The sequence below is a fragment of the Drosophila yakuba genome, chromosome 2R (genome assembly GCF_016746365.2).
Source record: "Drosophila yakuba strain Tai18E2 chromosome 2R, Prin_Dyak_Tai18E2_2.1, whole genome shotgun sequence".
In the NCBI taxonomy this organism is placed as follows: Eukaryota; Metazoa; Arthropoda; class Insecta; order Diptera; family Drosophilidae; genus Drosophila; species Drosophila yakuba.
In genome coordinates, this window is record NC_052528.2 from 21,383,527 (window position 1) to 21,409,442 (window position 25,916).

At 46.1% G+C, this 25,916-nt stretch overlaps 5 protein-coding genes across 5 annotated transcripts; 3 read left to right on the forward strand and 2 right to left on the reverse strand.

Annotated features, from left to right (window-relative positions):
- The first annotated feature begins 343 nt into the window (after positions 1-343).
- LOC6531724 (putative inorganic phosphate cotransporter) lies at positions 344-2,408 on the forward strand. Its single transcript, XM_002092478.4, has 4 exons — positions 344-582; positions 642-1,187; positions 1,425-2,089; positions 2,142-2,408. The coding sequence occupies exons 1-4, from the start codon at positions 525-527 to the stop codon at positions 2,355-2,357; spliced, it is 1,485 nt and encodes a 494-aa protein (XP_002092514.2). The 5' UTR covers positions 344-524; the 3' UTR covers positions 2,358-2,408.
- Positions 2,343-8,292, reverse strand: LOC6531725 (spatacsin). Its single transcript, XM_002092479.3, has 6 exons — positions 7,143-8,292; positions 5,600-7,072; positions 4,066-5,538; positions 2,951-4,008; positions 2,712-2,873; positions 2,343-2,655 (listed from the first exon to the last, which is right to left on the reverse strand). Exons 1-6 carry the CDS (start codon positions 8,202-8,204, stop codon positions 2,436-2,438), a joined length of 5,448 nt encoding a protein of 1,815 aa, XP_002092515.1. The 5' UTR covers positions 8,205-8,292; the 3' UTR covers positions 2,343-2,435.
- Positions 8,293-8,974: 682 nt separating this feature from the next.
- LOC6531726 (60S ribosomal protein L23) lies at positions 8,975-10,238 on the forward strand. Its single transcript, XM_002092480.3, has 4 exons — positions 8,975-8,993; positions 9,061-9,110; positions 9,233-9,444; positions 9,987-10,238. Exons 2-4 carry the CDS (start codon positions 9,098-9,100, stop codon positions 10,182-10,184), a joined length of 423 nt encoding a protein of 140 aa, XP_002092516.1. The 5' UTR covers positions 8,975-8,993; positions 9,061-9,097; the 3' UTR covers positions 10,185-10,238.
- Positions 10,226-13,379, reverse strand: LOC6531727 (inactivation-no-after-potential D protein). Its single transcript, XM_002092481.3, has 9 exons — positions 13,149-13,379; positions 12,136-12,710; positions 11,990-12,080; positions 11,572-11,927; positions 11,285-11,509; positions 11,114-11,225; positions 10,918-11,057; positions 10,556-10,852; positions 10,226-10,488 (listed from the first exon to the last, which is right to left on the reverse strand). Exons 1-9 carry the CDS (start codon positions 13,183-13,185, stop codon positions 10,297-10,299), a joined length of 2,025 nt encoding a protein of 674 aa, XP_002092517.1. The 5' UTR covers positions 13,186-13,379; the 3' UTR covers positions 10,226-10,296.
- A 9,532-nt stretch (positions 13,380-22,911) lies between these two features.
- On the forward strand, positions 22,912-25,700 carry LOC6531729 (fork head domain-containing protein FD3). The gene is made up of 2 exons (XM_002092483.4): positions 22,912-23,756; positions 24,151-25,700. Exons 1-2 carry the CDS (start codon positions 23,404-23,406, stop codon positions 25,160-25,162), a joined length of 1,365 nt encoding a protein of 454 aa, XP_002092519.1. The 5' UTR covers positions 22,912-23,403; the 3' UTR covers positions 25,163-25,700.
- The last annotated feature ends 216 nt before the right edge of the window (positions 25,701-25,916 follow it).

Below are 25,916 nucleotides of genomic sequence, written 5' to 3' on the forward strand. Positions count from 1 at the left end.
TCATTTGTAATAACTTGGCACTGAAACGCCATAAAAGAATTAATATAAAGCAAAGAACCAAGTAATTTTAAGAGCACGCCAAAATTTAATTAAGATTTAGTTTCTAATAGTTTGTCATAGATCACACGTTAAGTATGCTATGTTTATGTTTATTAAAAAAAGGTTATCTTAATTTTAAATTTTAATTCTCAAGTGTAGAGCTGAGTTTAAAGAACTTTTGTACGCATTTAAATGGTAAATGTTAAAGCTTTTCATAATCGTTAACTTTTCTTGGTTAAACCTATTCATTTGGCTTCACTTTCAGTGGCGCCCTCTCCAAATAATTTTTATTGAAGAATGCAACATATGTGCCTAGATCTCGGTTGCATCGTGGCCAGCGTGTTGCACGAGGCAAGAGTTCAAGTTTCGGAGGAGCCTGTTTGACGATTTGGCTTGTAAACTAGTTTCGCAGCACAGTTTGGTTACAGCTGCTTATTAGCTTGCAACGCCAATTTTCGAACAGGCAGTTCGGTGACTGGAGGTGAATGCAGTGGTCGTTGCTCTGCGCAATGACGATTAAATCGTTCAACTTGGTGGTAAAGGGTGAGCTAGTACTTCGATGCCCGTGCCAAGTTCGCTGCCAAAGTCATTCGTTTTCGCAGGTCCCAAATGGGGCGTTCGCCACCTGCAGGTGCTGCTCCTCTTCGCATGCGCCACCTTGGTCGTTGCCCAGCGTTTCAACATGAGCGTGGCCATTGTGGCCTTCACCAATGCCAATAGCAGTAACCCGAATTATCCGGAATATCAACTGACGGAGCCGCAGAAGTCCTACATACTCAGCAGTCCCTTCTGGGGCTCCTGCTGCACCCACATGATGAGTGGCTATCTCTCCAGTCGCTTTGGAGCCAAGGTGCTGCTGCTGGGCATCATGTTGCTCATTGCGCTGCTCAGCATTGCCACGCCCTTCGTCTTGGCCTGGGGCGGCTGGCAGCTGCTCTTCTGGCTGCGATTCTTCCAGGGACTCGTCATGGGCGGCATGTGGCCCTGCCTGTACACCCATCTGGCCAAGTGGTGTCCCAAGAAGGAGGCGAATCGTATGGGTGGTGTCATGACCACTGGCTTGGATTGTGGCACCATCATGGGATTCGCTTTGAGTGGCGTTCTCTCTGCATCGCCACTTGGGTGGCCCAGCACATTCTACGTGCCAGGTGAGTTCCTTTACTCCCAGACAACCCTAGGCAACAGCAAAAACTTCGGAACTCTTCTAAAGACAAGCTTAAGTAGCAATAAATCGTATTGACACTTTTATTGCTGTATTTATCATTTTACCTACCTACCTCTATAGTAATAACTGATTGGGTAAGGTTTAGGTTTGGATTTTTACTTATATACTTGATAATATAGAACACACACATATATTTACCAATTAATTGTTTTCACTTCAGGATACCTGGGCATCGTGTGGTGCCTTATTTTCCTGCGTTACGGCGCCAACAGTCCAGCCGAATCGAAGTTCATTTCTCTGGCGGAACGAAAGCACATTGAACTGGCCCTGGAGCAGAGTCAGGTGATTCGCGGTCCAGCTCCTCCAGTGCCCTGGCTTCGTATCCTTACCTCACGTCCATTTATCGTCCTGGCGTTTTGTAAGATGAGCCAGGCATGCAGCTTCTACACGCTGATGCAACAGATACCGCGCTTCATCCACGGCATATTCAACTTCAGCATTGCAATGAACGCGCTGCTGTCGGCTCTGCCCTTTGTGGTCATGCTTATGTCCTCCTACGGATATATTTTCCTGGCTGAGTACTTGACCCGTCACACAGACATTTCTCTGCCCGTCCTACGGAAGACAATCAATTCCATTGCCACATGGACTCCGGCTGTTGCCTTGGTGGCCCTATCCTACGTCAGCGAGCAGAATGTGGTGGGCACTATGCTCTGTCTGATCGGAGCAACTGGTGCCATTTCCGGGCAGGTCATTGGCAGTACCCTCAACCACATGGACTTGTCGCCAAACTTCGCAGGACTCCTGGTTGGGATCAGCACCACATTGATGTCTGCGGCTGGAGTTATATCCCCAATCATCATTGGGCTGACCGTAACCAAAGAGGTAACTAACTTGGACTGTTAACTAAATATATAATAACTATATTTTATTTCAGTCGGATCGCTCGCAATGGCGAACTGTTTTTCTTGGCATTTCGGTGATTCTGTTCTTCGGCAACTTGATGTACCTAATCTTTGGTGAAATGACCGTACAGTCCTGGAATGATTCCCCATCCAAAGAGACCGAAACAGAAGCATCACCAAAAACCCAGAGTGCGCCTACCTCAGCTGCCGAGGAAACGATTTCGGTCGAGAGATTTAGCTATTTGTAAATGTATATTTGTAATAACGTAATAATCAGTGCTAATGTTGTTGTATAAAAACAGTTTAAAATCACAATGGTATATATGTCACGTGTCTCCTGCTGTATGGAAATCGATGCGACCAAAATTTGTATCTCTAAGATAATAAACGGAGGAATCGTTAATTAAGGACATCACAATGGACTTGAAGCCCAAAATGGATGCCAATTTGTATTTGAGAACCACGGACTTGATCAGTTCCACCAGTTGGATCATCGACTCCTCCTGTTTCGAGTTCGTGGCATTAGTTTGGATGTGCAGTAAGTAACTGAAATAATAATGCTTTATAACAAAGAAAGCAGCCAGGGTATCATAAGCACTTACCCCTTGACAATCTGCTCGATCACATCATCATTGATGCGCTGATGACACAGATACTCCTGAAGATAATTGGCTCCCTGAAGCACAACGAATTGGGACAAGATGGCCTCGCTCCAGTTAATATCAAAACCATAGGCGCGACTCAGAATCAGGGCTTGTGGTACGCTAGAATGAAAAGATAATACCAAACCACATAATTTTCAATACTTCACTAATAGTTTTGATGCAAACCAGTGACTTACCTTAAATGGACGTTGACTAGTTCCCGAAACTGTTCCCTGGAACGCACTCCAATGACGCTCACACACATATGGTTTGCATTATTGCTGTGCCGTTTTTCGAGAGCTTTGTTGCACAGATCCAGTTGCATGGCCATCAGCTCGGCTCGAGAGACGCTTTGCTGGGCCAGCAGGAGTTTGTTGTCCAACAAATAGTTCTCCGTGGCATGTGTGTAATTTTCCAAGGCCTGTTGCAAAAGTGTTTGAACCTCTGCCGAGCATTTTAGCTTACTGGACTGCGCGGCGAAGGCTTGAATTTTGGTTACTATCTCCTGGGCCTCCGTAGTCCACATCTCCGCCAACTCTTTGTACATGAGGAAGTGCAGCGCCGCCAGGCGCAGCAGTTCCTTTCCATTCTTTGGTTGATACTCTCTGAGGTAACTGAGAATCGCCTGTCGAAGTCCTCCTTTCTGGTCCTCATCGAACTGACCCAACAACGACTCGAACTGCTCGTTCTCAATAAGGGAATCAAAGCAGTAGAACATCTCACGGTAGCGTGCAATTCCAATCAGCAAACGGACAATCAGCGACCACGATTTTGCCTGGGCTAGTTTAGTATTAAGTGCTTTAGCTTTCTGGAGCACGCTTACAATGCCTTCCATCGAGCACTCGTGCACAAAACACAGGTGCGCTTTGATCAAGAGCTCCACGTAGATCTGATTTTGTTTCTTGTGTGACAAAACCTGTGGAATGCCGGACATTGTACCCGTCGGAGAAGGAGTGGGTAATCCGTAGAGCGTTATTATTTTCGAAAGATTCTCGAATGCTTCGGTCTGCTCAAAGGGCTTGCCCTCCTGGTAGCGGCGATAAGTCTTTAGAGCATCACAGTACTCCAGCAAACAATTACCCAGCATAGTAGAATTGGGAGCCAGTTCTAGGAACAGGTGGAAATCCCGATCGATGCTGTGGCCCCACAAATCAGCGTTCCGTAAAGCATTCCTCGGCTGTTCCCTGACATGGAAAATATAAAACCGGGGACGTACGATGCAGGTGGTCAGTTCCAAGGCCAAACATTCGGCAATCTGTCGAAATTAAAGTGAGTATTAAACAAAAGTGCTTTAGAAACATTAAGAACTTACTTCTTTCGGTGTCATTCTCGTGGATATTTGTATATCACTGACCACCAGTAGACGCTGTAGGCAATCTTCGGCAGCGGCGCTCTTCAAAAGGATACCAGCATCCTTGGTTCGCAACACATCCAGATAATCTTTGTCCAAAAACATGGCAGCCCTGTAGGCCAGAACAATACGTCGTCCAAGCTCAACGCCATATTTCAACTTCGATCCAATGCCCAGCAATGTGTCCAGTGTCTGCTGCTTCTCTTTGGAGGGAATCTCCTCAAACTCCATGGCCACGCTGTCCGAACAGGTATCAGAAAGGTCACTGTCCCAACGCGCCATCACATTTTGGTTTAAGGTGATCCGGTTGAACTTGGGAAACGCACTCTTCTCGATTTCTCCGAGCAGCTGGCGTTCCTTGCTTGAAAGATTGCTAATGCTGGTCATACCTTCGGCCAATGCCATTGCAAATACGATAAATCGAAGGTCATTTGGACGAAATTCAAACAGCTCTTGAAGACGCAGTGCCTCTACAATGTCACCCTTGTCCAGTAGAGTGTTTAGTAAAGTGTTGAGTCGCTCTTCCATCTCAGGGGTAAGCGGAGTTTTTTCAGCTGTGCTGAGATCATCAATTCCAGCTAGTTCTTTGAGCTCCGAAAAGGATTTATATAGCACACAGCGCTCTTGAAGCATGATCTGCTCGAAATACTCCGAGTGGTAAATGGATAACTGAGAGAGCTGGTTCTCCGGCAGCTGCAGATAGCAAAGAACCATGTCGTACTCGATTTGATCCCTATCAAAGGATTCGTTTGGGAACAGGTGATGCTTTTTGATGACGCCCAGCGTACTTTGCAGCAGGTCATATCGTCGGAGGCTCACTTGACCAACGGCGGCAGCTGCCTGCAGCAGGAAGTTTACAAGGATGGCGGGAGCCAAAGCGTGTTGTTGTATGTCCTTTTCGTACTCCTGGTGGGGTCTTAGTTGTCCGGCTTCCAGCTCCGCCATCCATTTACCATACACAATGTCAGTCAACGGCAACTGTAGCAATGTGGCCAATTGAAGGGCTTCGTCATAAGCTCGTGCCTCAGTCAGGGCATCTACGAGTCGCTTGTACTCGGAGCTGTCCCTCCTCACGAGGTGCTCGAGATCAATAGATAGTTCCCTGAGCCAGGTGGCTGCGACTCCGAAAACTTTATGTAGAAGACAGAAGTCCAGAAGATCGCAAATGTCGCCCACATCCGAACGACAGATGCACTCGAGGAAGCGCTGTTGCTGCAGAATGCAGTCAAAATTCGACTGCAGTTGAATGAGCAGCAGGCCAATGGACCGCTGCATGACCTGTTTTCTGGGCTGCGACCCACACAGGGGCAAAGCAACTGAATTCTGGCTCCAGCTAAAAAAGAACTGGCGCAGCTCCACAATTGTTGCATCACTAAAGTCTTCCTGGTGCGCAGTCAGTTGAAGAAAGCGGCACAGATGCGTTAGCTTGCAGTCCTGAAAGAAAAAAAGACTGTTAATAAACAGAGTATATGATTTTATAATGCTCCATACCCACCGACTGAAAGATTTCTAGGCTATGCAAAAGTGCATTCAAATGACCACCAGCCACAGCTCCTCGAATGACTGACCACACCCACTCCGATCGGTTTTCATCGCGCACCCTGGATGCCTCCTGGAGCTGGGAATTCCACTGTCCGCTGGCCACCGAAAGCCAAACGATCCAGCACCACTCCCGGTTTTGCTCGCTGAGAGTGGCTGCCAGAACAGCCAAGATGGGAAGTTCCTGGCGAATGCAGTGCCTCAAGAGATTTATACTGCTGCACTGGGAGCTGTTCCCAACCATCATCTCCAAGAACTTTGGTGTGGTGGCAATGAGCTCATCCGGAAGACTATTGGAACTGCATAGGATTATAGCAAATATATCCTGCCGAGCTGTGTGTGTTAGCAGAGTGCAAAGGGATTGATCTGTATTCCTTTGAAGCTGCTGCATGCTGGTATCCTGATTCGAACTATGCGAGGAGTTGGTCATCGTTTCCTGAGAGGAGTTGGTTTGCGTTTCCCCGCTACGACGAGGCGGTCGTTGTAGGGTTCTTTTGTGGTGGCGATCTCCAGATGATTCGTAACTCAACGCTCGTAGCAGATGCACTCCGATTGGAGATGACTTAAAGTGTGGTAAGAGCTTCTTAAGTTCACTTAAAGGAAGATCAAAGAATTGGAAGACTAGCAACAAGTGCCACCAATTATTTTTGGAGGCATAGCTTTGGAGCAAAGCCACTGGAAGTTTTCCAGGAGTGTCCCTGATAGCTAAACGCATTAGGGCTTGATAAAGTTCCAAAGGAAATTCCCTGGGATTGGCCTCGAGGCTCTCCACTAAGTCCTTATCCCATTCAGTTAGGAGTTCGGAGTAACTTTGTCCGGTTTGGCACTTCGGTAGCTTCCTCTGCAGCAGGAGGAAACTCCTTAGTGGCTGGGTATCGAAGCCCAGCATCTCGCAACAGGCAACGCAATGGGTAACCAACTCGTCATCGCCAGCGTGCTGCAATGCTATCTGGGTGACAGTCTCACAGGCGTGGAACAGCTGCGTCTTTGTGATCTGACCGTAAAGCTGAAGTTGCTCCGTGATAAGATAGTATACAGCATAGGCGCTGCGCTGTTGCTTCAGGTAATGGGTGTAATTCAGTTGAGATTTCCTGGCATATCGCTGACTAAGACGCGCGTTTGAGAAACAGACCAGTTCACCATGTCCAGCAGTTGCTAGGAGCGGCAAATTAACGTGTTTGAACTTCATGAAGAGATCGTGGGCCGTGGGTAGCCCGAAATTGCAGCTCGTCGGTCCATGATCGAAACGAGCAATTAGAGATTTGAGATAAGGAACCCGACCCAAATTGGTGGAGGTCAAGAATCCCTCTAACGAGCGCACACTTGGGTCCTGACCAAGAAAATCGTAGAAGGTGAGCAGGGGATGCCCTTCAAAGGAATCGACTGTGTCGTGAGTTTTCTCCAAGTAAGCCTGAACGCTTTTGGATATCTGAAATAAATTTAAATTCACGGATAATTAATATAATAATAAAATTATGAACAGTTGTTCATCGACTTACCAACTCGAATCCCTCGTTCTCGGTCAATGAATTTGTTTTTATATCGACGATTAGGTTAATCAGGGGCTCCTGGTGCGTTTCAGTGCCCGCCAGCTGTTCCAGCGAGGCGACGGGCACGCATTCCATGAGGAGCAGCGAGTACTGGCCACGATCCAGTAGGTATTTCGCCAGTGGTTGACGGCTAAGGAGGTCCGCATGCTTTCCCAAGCACTCCATGGTGCAAAGGCGACGGAGCAGGGAAGGAATATCGCCGGACTCGTCCTCGAAAAAGTATCCCGCGCGGGCAAAGAAGTTTCGCAGCACTTCGCTGGGCTGCTGCAGTTCCTCCAGGGCGTACTCGTACATGGTGACATCTATTTTCCAGGCGGTAAAGCTCTGTTCCAAGGGACAAAGCGTTTCCTGGGACTCGAAGCCCTCCTCCTGGAGGCGACACCAACGCTGCAGCTTCGCTTGCTGGCCACTGTCTACCAGGTGCTGCCAGACCATTTCCTTGGAGAGGGATCCCAGCAAAGATTCGTTGCCATTGGCAAAGTACAGTTCTACGAGGAGCAACTGCAGTGCCGGTTCCGGTAATGTCATCATGGCTTCTATGTGGACACGGGGCAGCTGTGTCCGGTGCTTGGCCACCAGGGCCTCGCACTCCCGGAGTTGCTGGACCAAGGACCAGTGGTAGGCCAGTACTGGCTCCTCCTGCTCGTACATTAGAGGCTCCCGACTGCGCAGATGATCCAGCACAAACTCACTCAACTCCTCATCCTGGCACTCGCAGGCGAACTGAAAGAAGAAGCACTTCACATCCCTGTCCACGTTCCGGATGACGTCCTCCGCCTTGCAGACAAGTCGCTCGGAGAGCAGTCGCTGCACATAGGCCTGCACAACGTCGTAGAAGTAGTGGCGGTACTCCGAGACGGGAATCTTCCTCTTCTGCGCCCAGTACTCCATGCACAGGTCGATGTGCTCGCCCTTGGTGGCCACCTCCTTGATGATGGTCACCTCGCTAATGCCCCTCCAGTTCTTGAAGATCTTGTCGCGGGCCTGAGCCTGCGCCTGGGCGGAATGCATCTTGATGGGCGGAGTTCTTGGAATGTTCTGCGGGCTTTTTCACATCTCTTTGTTGCAATCAACAGTTGATAATAGCGAAAACAGCTGTATGTTCTGCTTCCTCTTCTTCTGTTTTACTAGTTCCCAGTGCACGTACAGTGGGCACTGTAGACAATGAACAACCAACATAAATTTGTTATATATTTAATAATATATCACCCAAAAGTAACTAGTATTAATTACAAATATTTAGCAATTAAACAAATTAACTTTTTTAGTAGAACAGTAAATGATTAAATCGGGAGCAAACTTTGAACAATGATCTAGTTAAAAGCTATCTGGACGCGACGTACAACTGTTATCACTCTGTTATCAATCTGTTAACGATTAGCATGTTATGTAGGCGTATATGTAATGCAATGCAGAATGATAAGAGCTCAATGTTAATTTTATTATTAATAAATAAAATACAATAAATAAAAAAAATACAAAATCAACATTATTCAAGCATGTTTCAAAGTGCAAATAGCATGTTCCTTTATCTATTGAAAAAAAAAACTTCCCGATTGAGCTATTGCAAATTTCTGGTGTGAAAACATCGTCAGAGTGACCAGTCCTGCCAACTTGTGCGAGTTGGGTGTAAAACTCCGATGGTATGAGTCCCCGCTAGGTTTTCAGCAAAGTTCTCCCCCACTGCGTGCGCATTCGTGGTTATAATTAGGTTATTTTTTCGATATTTTCCGGTATATTTCGACGACAGATAGGCGGTCACACCGAATTTCCCTCCTTTTCGTTTTCGTTTCCGGCGAAGTAAGTAGAATAAAATCTCCACGTTTTTCTTTATGCTAATAACTGAATCATCTCATTGGCAAAATAGCGATTGATCTTGGAATAACCAGTCCGCGAGCAGCAAAATGTCGAAGAGAGGTAATAATCCCAACGAAACGCGCCGCTAAAGCGTGCAAAATGTGACGCGCCGGATGTGTGGAGAGTGTCGAAGTGTGTGGTGTGCAAAACTAATAACCCTCTGTTTTCTCGGTCTCGTCCAGGACGTGGAGGTACCGCGGGAGGCAAATTCCGCATCTCCCTCGGTTTGCCCGTGGGCGCCGTCATGAACTGTGCCGACAACACCGGAGCCAAGAACCTGTACGTGATCGCCGTTCACGGAATCCGCGGTCGCCTCAACCGTCTGCCCGCCGCTGGCGTCGGCGACATGTTCGTGGCCACCGTGAAGAAGGGAAAGCCCGAGCTCAGGAAGAAGGTGAGTGTGGTGTGGTGTGGTCAGTGGTGCCCAGTGCTCCGGCTGAATCGATCATGTGCAGATAGTGCCCATGGGTTAGCTACCCGCTCAGTGAACACGTTTTTTCCAACTTTGTTTGTGTGCACTTTCTTGAATGAAATTCAAATTGTTTTTGTTTGAACAAAGCCAATTAGAGTTTGACTTTTAACTAGCTTTTTATACGTTCATCTGCGTAAGCTTAATAATGGTATTTAGGCATTTGTTTTACATTGGCAAATTTTATTTAACCCATATTAATGAACATATTACTCATACTTCAACGTATATTTGTATTGGGTATTAAAAAGAAAGTATCTCCACATGTTTTGTGCCGGTTAAGATAGCTTATCACGGCAAACTCACGTTTCTGTTATATTTATGTATTGATAAGCATTTTAAATTTTAGTACTGAAGATTTATAAATTAGTTTTGCTGCACTTTTCATCATTTACCCGCCCAACAAAGCACTTTTGCATAATTAAGAGAACCACTTTGCTAACTATTGTTTTTTTTTTTGCTTCCAGGTCATGCCTGCCGTGGTTATTCGGCAGCGCAAACCGTTCAGGAGGAGGGACGGGGTGTTTATATACTTTGAGGACAATGCCGGGGTAATAGTAAACAACAAGGGCGAAATGAAGGGCTCGGCCATCACTGGACCGGTGGCCAAGGAATGCGCTGATCTGTGGCCCCGTATCGCATCCAATGCAAGCTCTATAGCCTAAGGAGTTTCCTTTTCAATAAACCCATAACGGAAAACAGATTGTTTTGAATTAGAATTGTCGGATCTTTTATTGAATGCTGCACTGCTTCGGTACCGGCGGAGGAGGATCGTCTCTAGGCCTTGGGTGCCTCCGTGCGCAGAGTGGGCTTGGGTCGTGTCACCTCCATCGATACCTTGCCGTTGGCTCCCTTGAACAGGGCGTAGCACACCTGGAACGGAAGGCCCTCCAAGGAGTCGCCATTGAATTTGGTTATAATATCGCCGCGCTGCAGTTTGCTGTCAATCTCCGGGTATTGTCCTTGAATCTGCCAAAGAAATGGTTACTCAGCGATAGGCGTCCCTCTGCTTAGCCAATGATATGAATGCACTCACCAAGTCCGCAATGGTGCATCCAATTTCGTTGGGAGACAGCGACAGGCCCAGCTCCTTGCCTGCTTTTTTCATAAGGTCAACGTTGAACTTTTCCAGCTCCGGAGGATCAGCGCGGAATACCGTTAGGTTCACCGTCTTTTCGTACGTGGTGTGGAATAGCTGATGGACCTTCAGTGTCGTCATGGAACCCACATGGATTGCCGCGCCATTTATGTCGCAAATGTGGTCAAAGATCTTGAGGCGTTTGTCGGCAGCCACTTGTCCCTCTGGATAAACGTGGGTGATTACACAGCCAGTCTGTCAGGAAATGATTAAGGTATTAATCGTAATAGCAGAAAGCCCAACGCGAATAGATAGCCCACCGTGACATGGTTGTTCTTGCCGCCGCAGACGATGACCCCCAGTGGCTTCTTTTCCACCTTCAACTCGATGAGAATCTTCTTGTTCGGCTTGATCTCCGCTGTGGCTGGTTCCTGTGGCTTCTCCTCCTCTTTCTTGGCCTCTGTGGGTTATCGGGATGAAAAGCCAGTTTTGACCTTGCTTGGACGCAATACATACCCTCCTTCTTTTTCTCCTCCGCCGCCTTCTCGGCCTTTACCGCCTCCTCGCTCTTGAGAGTCAATAGAATCATGGTCACTACGCCCTCGGCACGTTTAAGCAGTCCAGTTGCCTGTCGTCGATATGAAATGGTTATAAACTAAGGAACTAGTAAGCTTTCCTACGACTCACATCATCGTAGTTGGATTCCAGTGTTACATCCTGATTGACGGCCAACAGCATGTCGCCCACTTTGACGCCCGCCAGCTCGGCATTGGATCCCTCCCTCAGATCCGAGATGAAAATGCCACTGCCCACCTCAGCGTGCTTGCCATAGATGACCATGATGCCCAGGAAGCCCTCCTTGCGCACCTGCACCGTGCGTGCCTTGGGAAACTGGTCGAAGATGAACTTAGTCTATCGAGAATTGAGGGACATTTAATCGCAGGATCCAACCGAAGAGCAGTGATAGTGCATACCTCATCCGACGCGGTGGGGAACTTCTTGATGGGCTTCACGCACATGCCCTCGTCGTTGGGCTTGCGACGCGAGGTGATCATCACGAGCTTATCCCCATCCACGTTCTTGAACACGGCAGAGGCGTTCAAGTGGCAGCGATTTTTCAGCACATTGCCGTTGACCTCGACGATCTCGTCGCCCGGCTTGATCTCCACGCTGCCCAATGCTCCGTTGGGATCCACACCGGCCACAAAACAGGCCATCTTCTGGCGATCCTTGTGGCCAGCGAGGGCCAGTCCAAGGGGCTTGCTGGCGTCCCTCTGGACCTCGATCCTGCGCAGATCCTTCATCATGTTGTACCGCTTGTTGATCTTAGCTGGAAATGACAATCACGTGACTGAGTGTGTGACTGAGATTTAGTGGCTACTGGATGCTTACCCATCGTGTAGCCAAAGTCATCTTCCTGCTCCTTGTCGCGATCCTTCTCCTGCTTGTTCAGCTTGCAGTTGCCGGCGGAGGCTCGATCGATCTAAGGGGGCTTACAAGTTAGTAGATCGATGGATAGCGACCTTCGGTTAACTCACCTCATAACCCGCCTCCGTGCGAATGCGACCGGTCATGTCGCGGGTGTCCTCGTCATCCTCATCGGCGTAGTTGCTATGCTTCTGACGCATCGAGGCCGTGAATGTGGTATTCCGCTTTTGCATCGATTGCTGCCGATTCATGCCCGCCATTCCCTGACCCTGACCTTGGCCCATTCCCATTCCCTGACCTCCACCCGCATTGTTGTTGGTGGTCTGCTCCTGGTTGAACTTGTTCTTGGCCTGCATGTAGCCATTGCTGCGCGGATCCGCCTTGGCCTGCTGCTCATCGCTCTTGTCGAAGGTCTGAATCTCCAGGTCGATCTTGAAGTCCGCCTCCTTGATGAGATCGATGACCGCCTGTTCGGTGGAGTTGCGCACATCCTTTCCGTTGAGGGAGAGGATTCGATCGCCCACCTTTAGGCGACCACACAGATGCGCCGGACTGTCGGGCACAATGCCCTTGATGAAGATGCCGGTGGTCTTGGTGTTGGGCGAATCCTTCACCTCGCCACGCACTATGCAGATGCCGAAGGACTTTTTGCCCGTCTTGTCCAGGGTCACCATGTGAATAAGCTCTGTGAAAGGATTATGCATATAGCGTATTACATGGATTACATATACCCGATATTTTCAGAAATCACTTTATGCTCGTAAAAACTTTAAAACTTTTTTAGTTTAGGATTGGCCTTGAAAGAGTTATGTATCTAATAGATAAAACGATTGAAAACGTATACATATTTATTGGGGTTCTTGTTATGTTTGAATGCAAGGAACGGTGTTCCAATTTTATATGAATTTAACTTGGACTTTCATATTTATCATTGCATTTATAAAAATTTAAATTCTAATAAATTATTTGCACTTTGTGTAAGTTTATAACTCGACCAATTTGTTCAATATTTCTTTCATTTGATTCATCGACTTTTAAGCGACCTTTGGAAGGTCAAGTTCTTTCGGGATTAGCTGCAAATTTGATTAGCAGTTGGTCATGAAACCAGTCATTGGACACTGACCACCCGTGGTGCCCTGTTTGCCCAGGAACTGAACCATCCTCGCTGGTTGAGATCGACTGCTCCGTAATCCTGGCCAAAACTCGCGACTCACTGACCGAACATTAAGCGCACCGAACTAAGCTCAAATCTATTATCGAATATTTATTATAATTGGTTTTCACTTAATTATTATTTGTGAATATTCCGCGTTGGCTGCGCCCGATTTGAGTCCATTGAAAAGTGCGCCTAAACTGATTTTACAATTAGCTGGCGAACATTCTTGCTAACTGACTTAGTGGCCATTCTATTTTGAGTATGATTTTCGTATCGATTACACTGGTCAGCATGGTTTGCCTTATAATGGCACAAAAAGAACTAGATGCATCTGGTTAGTATACAGTGGGTATACTTGATACGATGCTTAATGAAGGTAGAATAAATCTTTAGCAATAGCTTAAAAAGCACAAGGATTTCTGGTGTGTAAGTACATCCGTCAAATAGTATAAGTTATAAAAAAATAAATAAAAACATTGAGAATACCCATGCAAAATATTACCTATGCAGCACAGTGCTATCGATTTGGAGGAGGTGCCTCCACTGCATTGAGTAACTTTCACTGTCTGTTATGACACCACTCGCAGAATACACAGAATACCCAGCTCCCTGAAGACGGTCATTATATGGGTTACCATAGCGAGTATGAAGGCTAGGGGAAATATGGGTACCCAAGTGCCTTTATTGGCCCTATCAAGTTATTAATTTGTTGGTGCGATTTGGCCCGTGCTGAACTCAACACTCCGCCGGGAGAAGCCCACCAAGTGTTGACCAGAAATGCCCATCGATTTTATATTTTTCTTTCATTGCACTTACAACTGAATAACATATGTCCCACACACTTTTACCTGGGCGAGAGCTTCTATATCGGCACTACAAATAACCGAAATTTGTGGGAAAAATGATTTAAACGTATAGGAATTCTACTTAATTGTATAATTTTGGTAATTATTTGAGTATACTTTCATTTAAATAAACACATTAATAAAATATGCACAAGAAGCATAAAAAGTTTATATTTAATAAATTTAAGCTTTTTGCAGATTAATTTAGCTTATCAAATATATAAATATAATTCTATCTTGTTGGAATAAAGTTTCCATAATATTGCCCCAATAAATAGGCAACAATTTGAAAGCATTTCATATAGACTGCGCATTTGTAGGGATTGCTTTGGAACTTATCCACCAGACAAAAGCTATAATCAAATAAAACTTTTAAGATTTTTGTCTTTCGAGTGGCAAATAAATTTAATTTGTCTGCCGCGCTTAAATTCATAATCAAGATTTGCATTTTAATGCCTTTGTCGGGGGAAAAGCGGTGAAAAAAAGGAAATGGAAGCCAGAAAAAGGAGGAGATGGCTATGCAAACATTTCCATTAAATGCCCCAACGGAATGAAACGACAGTGGGATGGCTTAGGCAGCTCCAAAGGAAAACTAGAGTAAACACATGCTTAAAGGAGTTGGGCGGGAAATGGGGTTTAAACTGGAAAATGGCCACCCACTGAGGAGTGAGTGAGAGGTGGGGGGCGGAGTGGAACGTCAACGACTGCGAAACGATGTTGGAAATTAATTTCATAATAAAAAAGCGTAAGGAAACCCATTTGATAAAACAATTTCCTTTTTGCCTCCCAACAGTCATGTTTTGTTAGTAAAGTAAATTCAAAAGAGAGCACAGCGAAAATATGGCAATGAGCTTAACGCAGCCGCCCCCTTTTCCACCACTCCCCCTCCCCCCGCTCCACGCCCTCTCCTCGTTGATGGCAGCCTCTGCCGCTGCCGACGCCTCTGCTCGCAGGACCTCGCCCTCCGATTGGCTCTCTGGCCGCAGGCCACGCCCCTGCAATGGCTGCTTTTGGCAGTGTCCTTTTCGGATGTTCCGCTCTCTGTTTCTCTCTCTCTCTGCCTCTCCTTCTCTCTCTCTCTCTTTCTCCGGTCCTGCAGAAGTCGCGCTGCTGCGGCGCAGTCGGCGCATGGTTGTTGCGGGGATTTAGTTAACTGAAGTGATTTTCCACTGTTGGCTGTCACACAGGCAAACACAGCAACACACACCCACACACACCAGCACACCAACACACGCACACACCCACTCGTCCTTATGTAAGTGGCCACACGTGTCTGTGTGCGTGTGTGTGTGCAGGCGAATCCGTTGTTGACTTGTTCTCGTGTTGTACTTACATGCAGTTATATCAAATTGCTAATAATCGTTTAGCAGGCACTTCAGACTGCGTCCTGGAAATGAATAAAAATTACAGTTTTCTGCGCAAAAACACTTGAGGCAACGATTCGGATTTGGAATAATATGGAAATTGCACAGGACCTGCGGAGCTGGGTAATATGGCAAGCCACAGAACCTCAACTGAAAATGGATTATCGGACTTTTCGGGGGGAATCCTCTTCCATCGCAGCACGGTATTGTTGGTAACATTAATTAAAGGCTCTCATAAAAGCTGTCGTTTACCAATGGTTTTCTTTTTTTACAAGCGTCTATATTAAATTCATTTTTTGGAAGTCCTTTTGTATGCATAAGTATACCAGATATGTATATGCACTTATCTCCGATATTTTGCAACAGTCATCAAAAGGACATACAGGTTTTATATATAACGCACACCTTGAACTTAATAATGAAAAAAATATTATTTTCAACAAATTCAATTACTCGTGATAATACTCGTGATAATACTCTATAATTCTCTGTTTGTCACAGAGAGTAACTTTCTTAGTTTAATAAAAAAGCGTTCTATATTTTTATGAAATATAGTATGTAGCAGGTACAAGTAAGGGTTCTAGACTTTATAAAGAATATATATTCTTCACCAGGACCGAGCTTTATTATCCTTGTCCGTTTGTGTTTCTATTTTGCATATATCCATATCAGTCGCACTTCCACTAGCAAAATGACAGGTATTTGATAGTCGATAGCTAGTTTAGTTGAATGAAAATGGTTGTAAGGCCCTGAATCGATACGATGGATTCTTGATTTCTGAATATATCTTTACTTTAAATAATATCTCTTACAAATACCAACCTATCAAAGAACTAATGGGTAATGCCTAGTTGAGGATCCCGAGTATCTGAAAACTAATATGCAGCATCGAGAGGCGCAACAGGCGTGCTCCTCCGGTTAAGATACACAAAACAAAAAGGGGCCAACTGACAGGAGAGGAAAACCAACTGAATATTCTCACGACATTTAAGGACATCTGCAAACAATTACGCCCGTACATGTGTATCCAGCTCGAGTTCGAACACCGAACTCCGAACTTCAAACTCGGCCGGAATGACGCATGGAATGCCCGCAGGGCGGGGATTATAGATATTTGTGTTTACTACGGCTGTACATATAATGTCCTCATAACTTTTAGTACGTGAACGTGATAGAGCAAATAATGGTGCCCACATGACTGCCAGGATAGCAGTACAGCAGGACAGCAGGCCATCACCAGCCACCACTTGCATTTCCGGCGATCCGAGAAAGGAGGAGGAACGGGATTTACTGGATTACGCGCACCGCCCAACATTAAAACTCAATTTGAACAATTTGAATGACAACGCGTAAGCAAATAATTGTCCTTTTGCGACCCGCCAGTGTCCTCGTTCTTCACTTGAAAGTTTGCTCTCCACACGGTAGTAAGTTATTCAAATATTGAGTTTTTCAACTCGCTCCAAGCGGGCGACCTCAACCGAACCACCCTCCGATCTCATCCGCAAATGTGCGCAGGATTCTGAGTCCTTCTCCTTCTCCTCCTCCTGCTCATGCTCCTGCTCATCGCGGCCTGGAAATCCCATTCGCTTCCCTTTTTTGTTTGAGCTGGGCTCGGTTCACTCCTCTAAATACATCTGATTTGTTTACCATGGCCCGAGGCCGGCCGTAGATCTTAAGCTGCATGTAAATGCGTTAAATTAAATTTCAAACGCTTGTACTCCAGCTGAAGGACAATGACAATCAAATGGCTGAATGGGTGCTTCGGGTGCTGGGTGATGGCTTTTGTTGAGTGGGTGGGTAGTGGCTGACGATTTTGATTTAGTGCCCATCCGACTGGCGACCTAATGCGATTATGGGAATACAGATTTGCTGCCTGCATGTGGAAACTGGCCAAGAAGAAAGTGGTAAATAGAAATGCTTCTTAACATCTATTATCAACCTTTTTTATAAGACATTATACTTGAAATATATTAGAACTCAGAAGTTTTGTGCAAGATTTGTTACAAAATAAATGATGCCGCTAACCATATAAAGTAAATAGTACTTTTTATAATACTCGTACTGAGTTGAAGTTTAATTGAATACCTTTAGTGCTCAACTGAGCAGAATTATTTATATAAGTTCATTTTTGGCTCACAAATCGAGCTCTTCCAACTGCTGCTCCTAGCCAAGGAGATGGCACAACATTCAATATTGTTGATTCTGGACACTGATAGCTCCGCGATGCCATTCCGCACGTGTTCGCACTTCGCGGTCCGTGGGCCACGTGTTAACTTGATGGTGATGGCGATGTCCTCATCAGAGCAAGCAAATATTTATTGTTCGCATTTCAATTGCAGCGCAAATTGGTAATATCTACGGGATTCCGAGTGTCCATATCCGGGTAGTGTGCCCTGTATTTTCTTTTCATTTGTCGCCATGTCGCCCACATGGCTTTGATCTAACAAATTGATTTACACTAACGATTGTTTAATGAAATTCCACAAGCGGCACTCCTCGCCTCCTCATTCCACCCCCAGTGAGCTGTTTCGTCCTGGTGGGAAGTGTAAATTACCCGACGCCCGGATCCATCAAGGACTCATCCACGTGCCACACGTGCCCCCGAATACAACTACGTAGACGTATCTTGCACCATACTTCGGTTTTCCACTTGCAACTTTTCACAATTTGATACTTTTCGGTTTGATTTAAATTGGTTTCGCTCAAGAGTCGCTGGGTGTGATTTGTTATCCCTTTTGTGGATGTTTGTCATGGTTACGGATGAGCAACTAATAGAGGTATCTAAGAACTCAGACTTATTGAATACGTAGTATTGAGGGAAATGGGGTTTTCCCATACGCATACGATATATAATAAAAATAGGTATCTTTGAATGAGAAGCTACCTTTTAAAACCCTATATTTTGAGATTCAAAAAACCCTAGCAGATGTTTCAGCTTCCACGCCGATTTCATTTAGCCTACGTGGGGTTCTAAGCTCAATGATCCCAAACCAATTTGTGCAAATCCCTTCTCATTTTGACTTCATAATCCTCGCAACCAAAACAAATAGACTATTATCTTTCACGTCTAGTGCGTGACCACGTTGAAGACGGGGGAAAAGGGGAAAGGATTCTAGATGGTTATTACCAACTGTCCAAATTGCTGGAGATTGCCACGCCCCAACAGTTAAGAGAGCAAAAACCAAAAGTGGGTAACCAATCCCATATTCAGGGAGTTTTGCTTTCGTGGCATACGGACAAGTGACAATCATCCCACTTAATTGAATTCTGCGTTGCATAATAAATCAACTTAATGCGATCCAAGTACCCAGCTTGAGTTCCTCGACGATGCACAGCCATTCGAAATGGAGAGCAATGAAATCCTTTGGCTGCGGTTATAGGTGGCTCAGGCAGATCCAGCAACAACGGCAAATAAACAACAATAATACACGATGCCCACTTTTCCACATTTCCACCCGCCCAGTAATTTCCACACTTGTGCTGACACATTGAAAGGGCTTTGCGTTTTATTTATGAATTGAGAAATTGACGTCCTCCGCCGAGCGAAGTGCTGTGGTGTGGAGTGGGTTCCCGAGGAGGCTTAGGCACACGGTGCTCGATTTTTATTGCCGCCAAACAAGAGGCTTAGGCACAGGCATCACCACCATCACCACCACCATTCTCATCATCATCATCATCATCATCATCCACATCAAATGAACAAAACTGAATGAAATGAGCCACGAAACATTGGTGTGTGGCACTTGCTGTTTGTCCCATTCCAACCCTCCTCTGGTACAAAAAAGCCGGGATAAATCGAGCGTGAAATATTCCAGCTCGTCCGGAGGATTGCGATCCGGGACGAGATGTTTGTGGGGCAGCGAGGAAGCGAGAATGCTTAAATCGAATCCATTGTTGTGCCTGCCACTTGTTGGCAGGTTGGAGAACGGAGATCCCGAAACAGAATTTGCGGCTGCAGTTGTGCAATTTGCTCGCTGCCTGCTGTGATTTTTCCCATTGTCCTGGCAATCATGGGGTGGCTTGCCCGCTGATGCTCGACGTCCTTGTCCATCAAATTGAGCGTCACTCAAGTATTCAAGTGCCTGTATGTGTATCTCCCACGACCAGAACCTCCTTCCCCAGCCTCACTTGTTTTCAGCGCTTCAGATACTTCAAAGATTTAATAATCACATAAGAAGTGAAGCTATTAAACCTGCCATCGCTCGACGTCCCCGAACTTCTTGCGCGGTCTCAAGTGTTTGCCTTTGCGATCCAGCAGGTGCCACCGACCCACAGATGCCGTCCATCGATGCAGGATGCGACAGGATGCGGCAGGATGCGCCATCTCAAGCGCAAATTAGTGGGGAGCCCCTACGTCAGATGTACACTTGCCGAAAGATATGACCTCCTTCTTGAATAAAATGTTTTATTTGATATTTAATATGATAATTCTTATTTTAATAACAAAAAAAAAATTCAAATCAAATCAAATTAATCCAAAGTAATAAAGTAATAGTTTGAAATATAAATATGGAAATGCTCTTAAAACAGCTTAGATATTACATTACATTACATTAGTATAACGAGCACTTTTTTGTTGCCAGTGTAGAACGAAGGCGGACAATCGTTTGGTGGCTAGCAACTGTGTCCTTTGTTTGAGCCAAAAGAGGCGATTGTCCTTGCCGAATCCTTGCAGTCAAAGCAATTCAAGTGTCAAATCTTTTATTTGCCTTTTGCAGATTTCGCAATAAAAATTTGTATTGTCAGAGTCTGGGCTCATCCAAGCCAAAGACCAATCCCGGATCCCGACCAATCCGTATTCCTTCCCCCCCTCCCGCCACCCTCTTGCTTCATCCGCTTGGCACATCCTTTGCTGGCTTGCTTGTGTGCAATAAATTTGCTGACAAAAGAGGGATTATTGCTGGATCATGCCGCTGTTTGCTGCAGCGCGGTATGAGGACGAAGGATATACGCTATATATGTATATATATGGTCTGGAGATGGAGCTGGCTAGTGAGGCTGAGCAGGATGTGCTCCTGGTGGCTGGTTCCTGTCAGCGTGCATTCCTCGGCGTTATTGTTTGGCCATAAGTTAATTGTTCCCCTGCGAAAGCTTCACTGCACCGCATCCTTACGCTCAACTGGCCGCCCGAGTCCTTCGTCCGGACTCCTGCCGCGCCTAGGCGGCGATTAACCGTAGTCTGACAGGGAACATGGATACGGCTGTGACCACGGATTGGCCCTGGATAGTGGCATTAGGAGGCGGGGTCGGATGTGCCTAGTTGGAATCGTTTAATTGCCATGGCAACTATTGAGCAGGCGGATAAGTAATGAAAAGTGGATTGAAAGAGCAAATATTTTCGATATTTTGTAAAAGGAATTCGCGGGGGATAAAGTGGTCTAAAGTTTTTGAGGGGAGTTGAAATGGAAGATATAGATAGATTATCCTCTAGAACAGCATGGTGAGTTTCATTGTTGCTAAGCATTCTACTGATAAAGCTGCACATATATTTGTGCTGACTTTAGTTGGAATCAAATACTATTTTGAGTCCAGATATAATATAATAAAATTCGGTAATTGGGTAGGTTTTTGCTTGACTAGTTAAACGGGTAATGTTGATAAAGTTCCGTAACATGTTAAGCGTGAACTTCGAGCAACTTGATTGCATTTTGTGTCCAACCAATTTCGGTGGGGAAGCCATGAAATGTTCTGTTTGCTCATAAAAGTACCAGGAAAAGCCTCAATAAATTTTCCGCCTCCAAATTGGTAAGCGGACAGAGCGGAAAAGACCCCATGTAAGTATATACACCCTTCCATTTATGCTCCCCGATAATACCAATACCACTAAGCTGGATAAAGATACATACCGATGGCCGATGCCACGCCCCTAAAAATCTGGCCAAAAAATCATTGATTCGTAAGTGTAACAATGGGGAAAAACAGGGGAAATGGGAATTGGGGATTTTGGGGTGGCAAAGCTAAAATAGAATAATGAATACGATGCCAAGAGTGAAAGAAGCGACATCAATATGGTCCTGAATGCGAAGATGGCGGCCCTTATTGTATTTGTGTCTGTTTCCATGCATCTGTGTATGTGTGCGTGTCAGTGTGTGTGTGTGTAAGTGTGTGTGTGTGAGTGAGTGTCTGGCTGTGTGTGGGTAACTTCCGCAAAACTGGAAAACTAATTTGAACAAAGTACAACAAATAAAAGTGACTACTGAATGTTTAATTTGAAAAGGGAAGGCTCCAAACACTGAATGGCCAACAACAACAATGGCAACAACAACAATGTCTAACAACTGGAGAACGAAAACAGCGAAAATGAAAATGAAAAAGAGAAATAGTACAAAACTCACTTGGATACAAGTACAAAAGCAGCAAAAACACATGTACGCCCCACCACCCACTCTACTGCTCTCTCTCTCTTTCACTCCTGTACCCCCACTGCTCTGGGAGGATGTTGGCGAAAATGGCGCTTTTAATTCCCTCTCACTTCCACACCCAAATAAAAGGTACCGAAAAAAACCCAATATTATCTATATTATCAATAATATCTACCAAATTACTTAAAAATTGCTAAAAAAATTATATTTTTAAAAAGGTTTTTTCGCATTGCTAAAATACCACGGCTGTTTATTGAATTTTTAGTTTTAAAAGAAGTTTTTTTACATGCACTACTAGTACCATAACATAAGAAGTTTAGAAGAGTTATTTTAAGCTTAAGCTAATCCGTCTTAAAAAAACAAAAGTATATATGATATTTTGTTAAATAATGTGAAATAAGTACAATTTCAATAAAAAAAAAGAGGTTAAAACCTTGTTACTTACCTCAAGTAAGATTTGTTGGAATTTGAACTTTACATAATCAAATGCATAATTAGGCTCCAAACATTTTTTCTTGCTGTGCATAGGAGCAGAGAGCTGGGAACGAGATTGCGAGACCGAGAGAAACCAAGAAACGTCGACATACGGTTAGAAAAACATTCGCACATAAAAATGCCAACATTTGAAGCATAACATTTGGGGCAGAGGAGCAGAGTGGGTGGCAGGACAAGGGGGGGCGGGGGCGCAGGGGCGCAGGGGAGATGTGGCTGACATAATGAAACATTATTAAGAGCCACGACGTCAAAGCGGCAAAAGGTATCTAAATTTGCGCAAAATGTTTATCCCCCACCCCCCCAACCCGCCGCCGCCGTCGCCGTCGCGTCCGTTGGCTTCTGCAGTCGCTGCCAATTTGCCGCCGCTTGGAGAGAGGAAAACACAAATATCGCATTTACAGCCAGGGCTCTCCACCATTTTGTAAGGACACGCAGCGCGTGGGAGCGGGATGGCACGAGCGAGTTCGCATAGATTGGTTCGCAGGATATGAACCCATCCCCCGCTAGAAAGAGACGGCCGCCCGGGCTCTCTAGCTCTCTCTCGCACTGCTGCAATGCTGCTGGGGCGCAGCCAGGATGCGGCCAGGATGCTGTCAGGATGCTCTGCCAGCGGCGACGGCGACGTCGGCAGTAGAATCACAGTTATTCGAGATACGAAAACACAGCAACGGCGACACAAAAGCTCAGGGAAACGTCAGCGGCAGCGGCAATGGCAGCGGTTTTTCATAAATAAATGTTTGAGTTATGTAGAAAAACATTTTGGGCGAGAAGATTTTCGTTTTCGTTGCGATTCAGTTAACATTTGGCCAGCGGATTCCGCCTTCAACGGACACGACGACGGACTAGGCGCTAGCCAACTTTCCACTTTCCACACCACTGCTGGCCATATGTACAGTTTACCCTAGCAGCTAAACCGGAAACGACGGTCACAGCGAACGGTTAACGGTTAACGGAACCGGAAGCGAAAAGGAAAATATCAAATTCCAGTTGAAATCGCGTAGCATATGCAAATGCCGAGTGAAGCAAGTGATGCAAGTGAAGCGCCAAAACGAACACAGTTCCTGAGCAAAATAGTCAAATAACAGTGTTGCGTCCTCTAAATTAAGTGAGTCCAGTTCGCGGACTCGAATAGACTACAGTGTTTACCCGCTACAACATGCACACCAGCACGGATCCCATGCACACTCTGCACGACAGCGTCTCCCTCTCGCCGCCGCTGATCAAAAGCTCCCGTGGCGGCTCCTCCGGCGGCAACGGCATCGGATGCAGTGCGTCCTCGCGCGCCGCCGCCGCAGATGCCATGTCCATGGGCTGCGACGACAGCGACATCGAGCTGTCGTCCATGGGCGGCAGTGGTGCCGCCGGCGGCAACGGGGACGGTTCGGGATCCTCGGGTGGTCCACTGGTGAAGCCACCTTACTCCTACATAGCCCTAATCACCATGGCCATTCTCCAGTCGCCGCACAAGAAGCTCACGCTCAGCGGGATCTGTGATTTCATCATGTCACGGTGAGTGTTCTTATTTGCATTCTTTGTTTTGTGAACTAAGTAGATTCTTAAATGGAGAAGAAATAGTTTTTACAAGCAATAAGGAGATTAATAAATCAAAGACGTATAAAACTACTGATTTGTACCGATTGTAGAGTTGTTATTGAAAATAAAAATTGGGAAAAGATATAAAGTTATATTGAAAACAGAAACATTGAGTGTTGTTACCAATTCCAAATATTAAACACTTTTATATATGAATGTAACATATTTCCACTTAGTTGTTACTGGTATTTACCCACTTTTTTTGAGTGATATCAAGGTATTACAATGCAGGGTTAATTTAGAAAAATTAAGAAATACTTATAAACTTAAAGTTAAATCATTTCAAAAACCTTTTGCAATTCACTTGTAGCTTTCCATACTACAAGGACAAATTCCCCGCCTGGCAGAACTCCATCCGGCACAATCTCAGCCTGAACGACTGCTTCATAAAGGTGCCACGCGAGCCGGGAAATCCCGGAAAGGGCAACTTCTGGACACTGGACCCGCTGGCGGAGGACATGTTCGACAACGGCAGTTTCCTGCGCCGCCGGAAGCGCTACAAGCGGGCGCCCACCATGCAACGCTTCTCGTTTCCGGCGGTCTTTGGCACGCTGTCTCCATTTTGGATACGCAAGCCCGTGCCCCTCGTGCCGGTGCACTTCAATGTGCCCAACTTCAATGGCAGCAGGGACTTCGATGTGGTCCACAATCCGGCGGATGTCTTTGACTCAGCCCTGCGGGCGGACAAGAAGTTCAACTTCTTCGCGAATGCCGAGGCATCCTTCTACCAGGGAAGTCAGTCGGGCGACAAGTTCGACCGACTGCCCTTCATGAATCGCGGTCGAGGAGTGGATGCTCTGGACGCACTACCGCACAGCAGTGGCTCTGCAGGAGCAGGCAGTGGAGCCGAGGGCAGCCGTGGCTCCAAGTACAAAAGCCCCTACGCCTTCGATGTGGCGACTGTGGCCAGTGCTGCGGGTATGCCCGGCCACAGGGATTACGCCGAACGACTGTCCGCCGGCGGTGGTTACATGGATCTCAATGTGTACAACGACGATGCGGACACAGAGGCCGATGCGGAAGCCGAGGGAGATGACGACTCCTGCGAGGACAAGATCGACGTGGAGAGCGGCAATGAGCAGGAGGACTCACATATCTCCGATTCGGTGGACAGCGCCTGTACAAATCGCCTGGATGCGCCGCCGGATGCGCTGATCTTTGAGAATGCCGCGGAGTCCGACTCCAGTCCAAGGAGACGCTTCGATAGCGAGCCATTGGTGCTGCGAACCAGCAAACAGAGCAGCGCCAAGGACTTCCGCATCGAGACGCTGATTGGCCACCACCTGCATCGCGGTGCCAGCCAGGAGGAGGCCAGCGACTAGGCGGGATTCCCACTCGGTTGAACCAATTGGCTTGTGTACAGTCCATTGAACGGTGATTTCAGTTTCGATCTAAGCACGTTTTAACACCACCACATCAACCAACACCACCACCACCAGCACCACCCAGGTATCCAATCCGAGCAGCAAGTAGTGATCAGTAGGTGTATCCGTAGGATGTAGGAGCCAGCACACGAGTTTTTAAATGCGACCAAATCGAAGTCAACGCTATAGTTGCCAGTCCACTTACGTACTATACATATATCTGCGCGTAATATCTATGTAAATCTGATGCATTGCACGTCTATAGCATACTTTTAACGCGAATTCTTGGGGCCTGGACTCTGGACTCTGGATTCTGGAGTCCAGGTTCTAGATCTATATCTACCATGCAAGTACTAATCATGTGTATGTGTGCGTGTGCGTCTGCGTCTGCGTGTAACTGTAACACATCCAAGCAAGAGGAACACTATTAACTATAAATTAGACTAAGAATTTTGCTGATGTTATTGAAAATTGAATAAACAACAACGTAATAATAGTTTACATGTTTGACGGGTAGGTAGTCTTCTTCTAATCTGATAGGTAGCTGTATAATGATGTTACTTTTATAGTTATAATGATCCTGCCAGTGACAGGATGTTTAGCTTTCTTTGTTACCTTTTGTTTTCAATAAAACACCCCTGCTTATTTGAATTTACCGCCCAGCAAACCTGTCCAGGTGTGGCACCCCTGCCTGGAAATCAGTTCAGCTTTA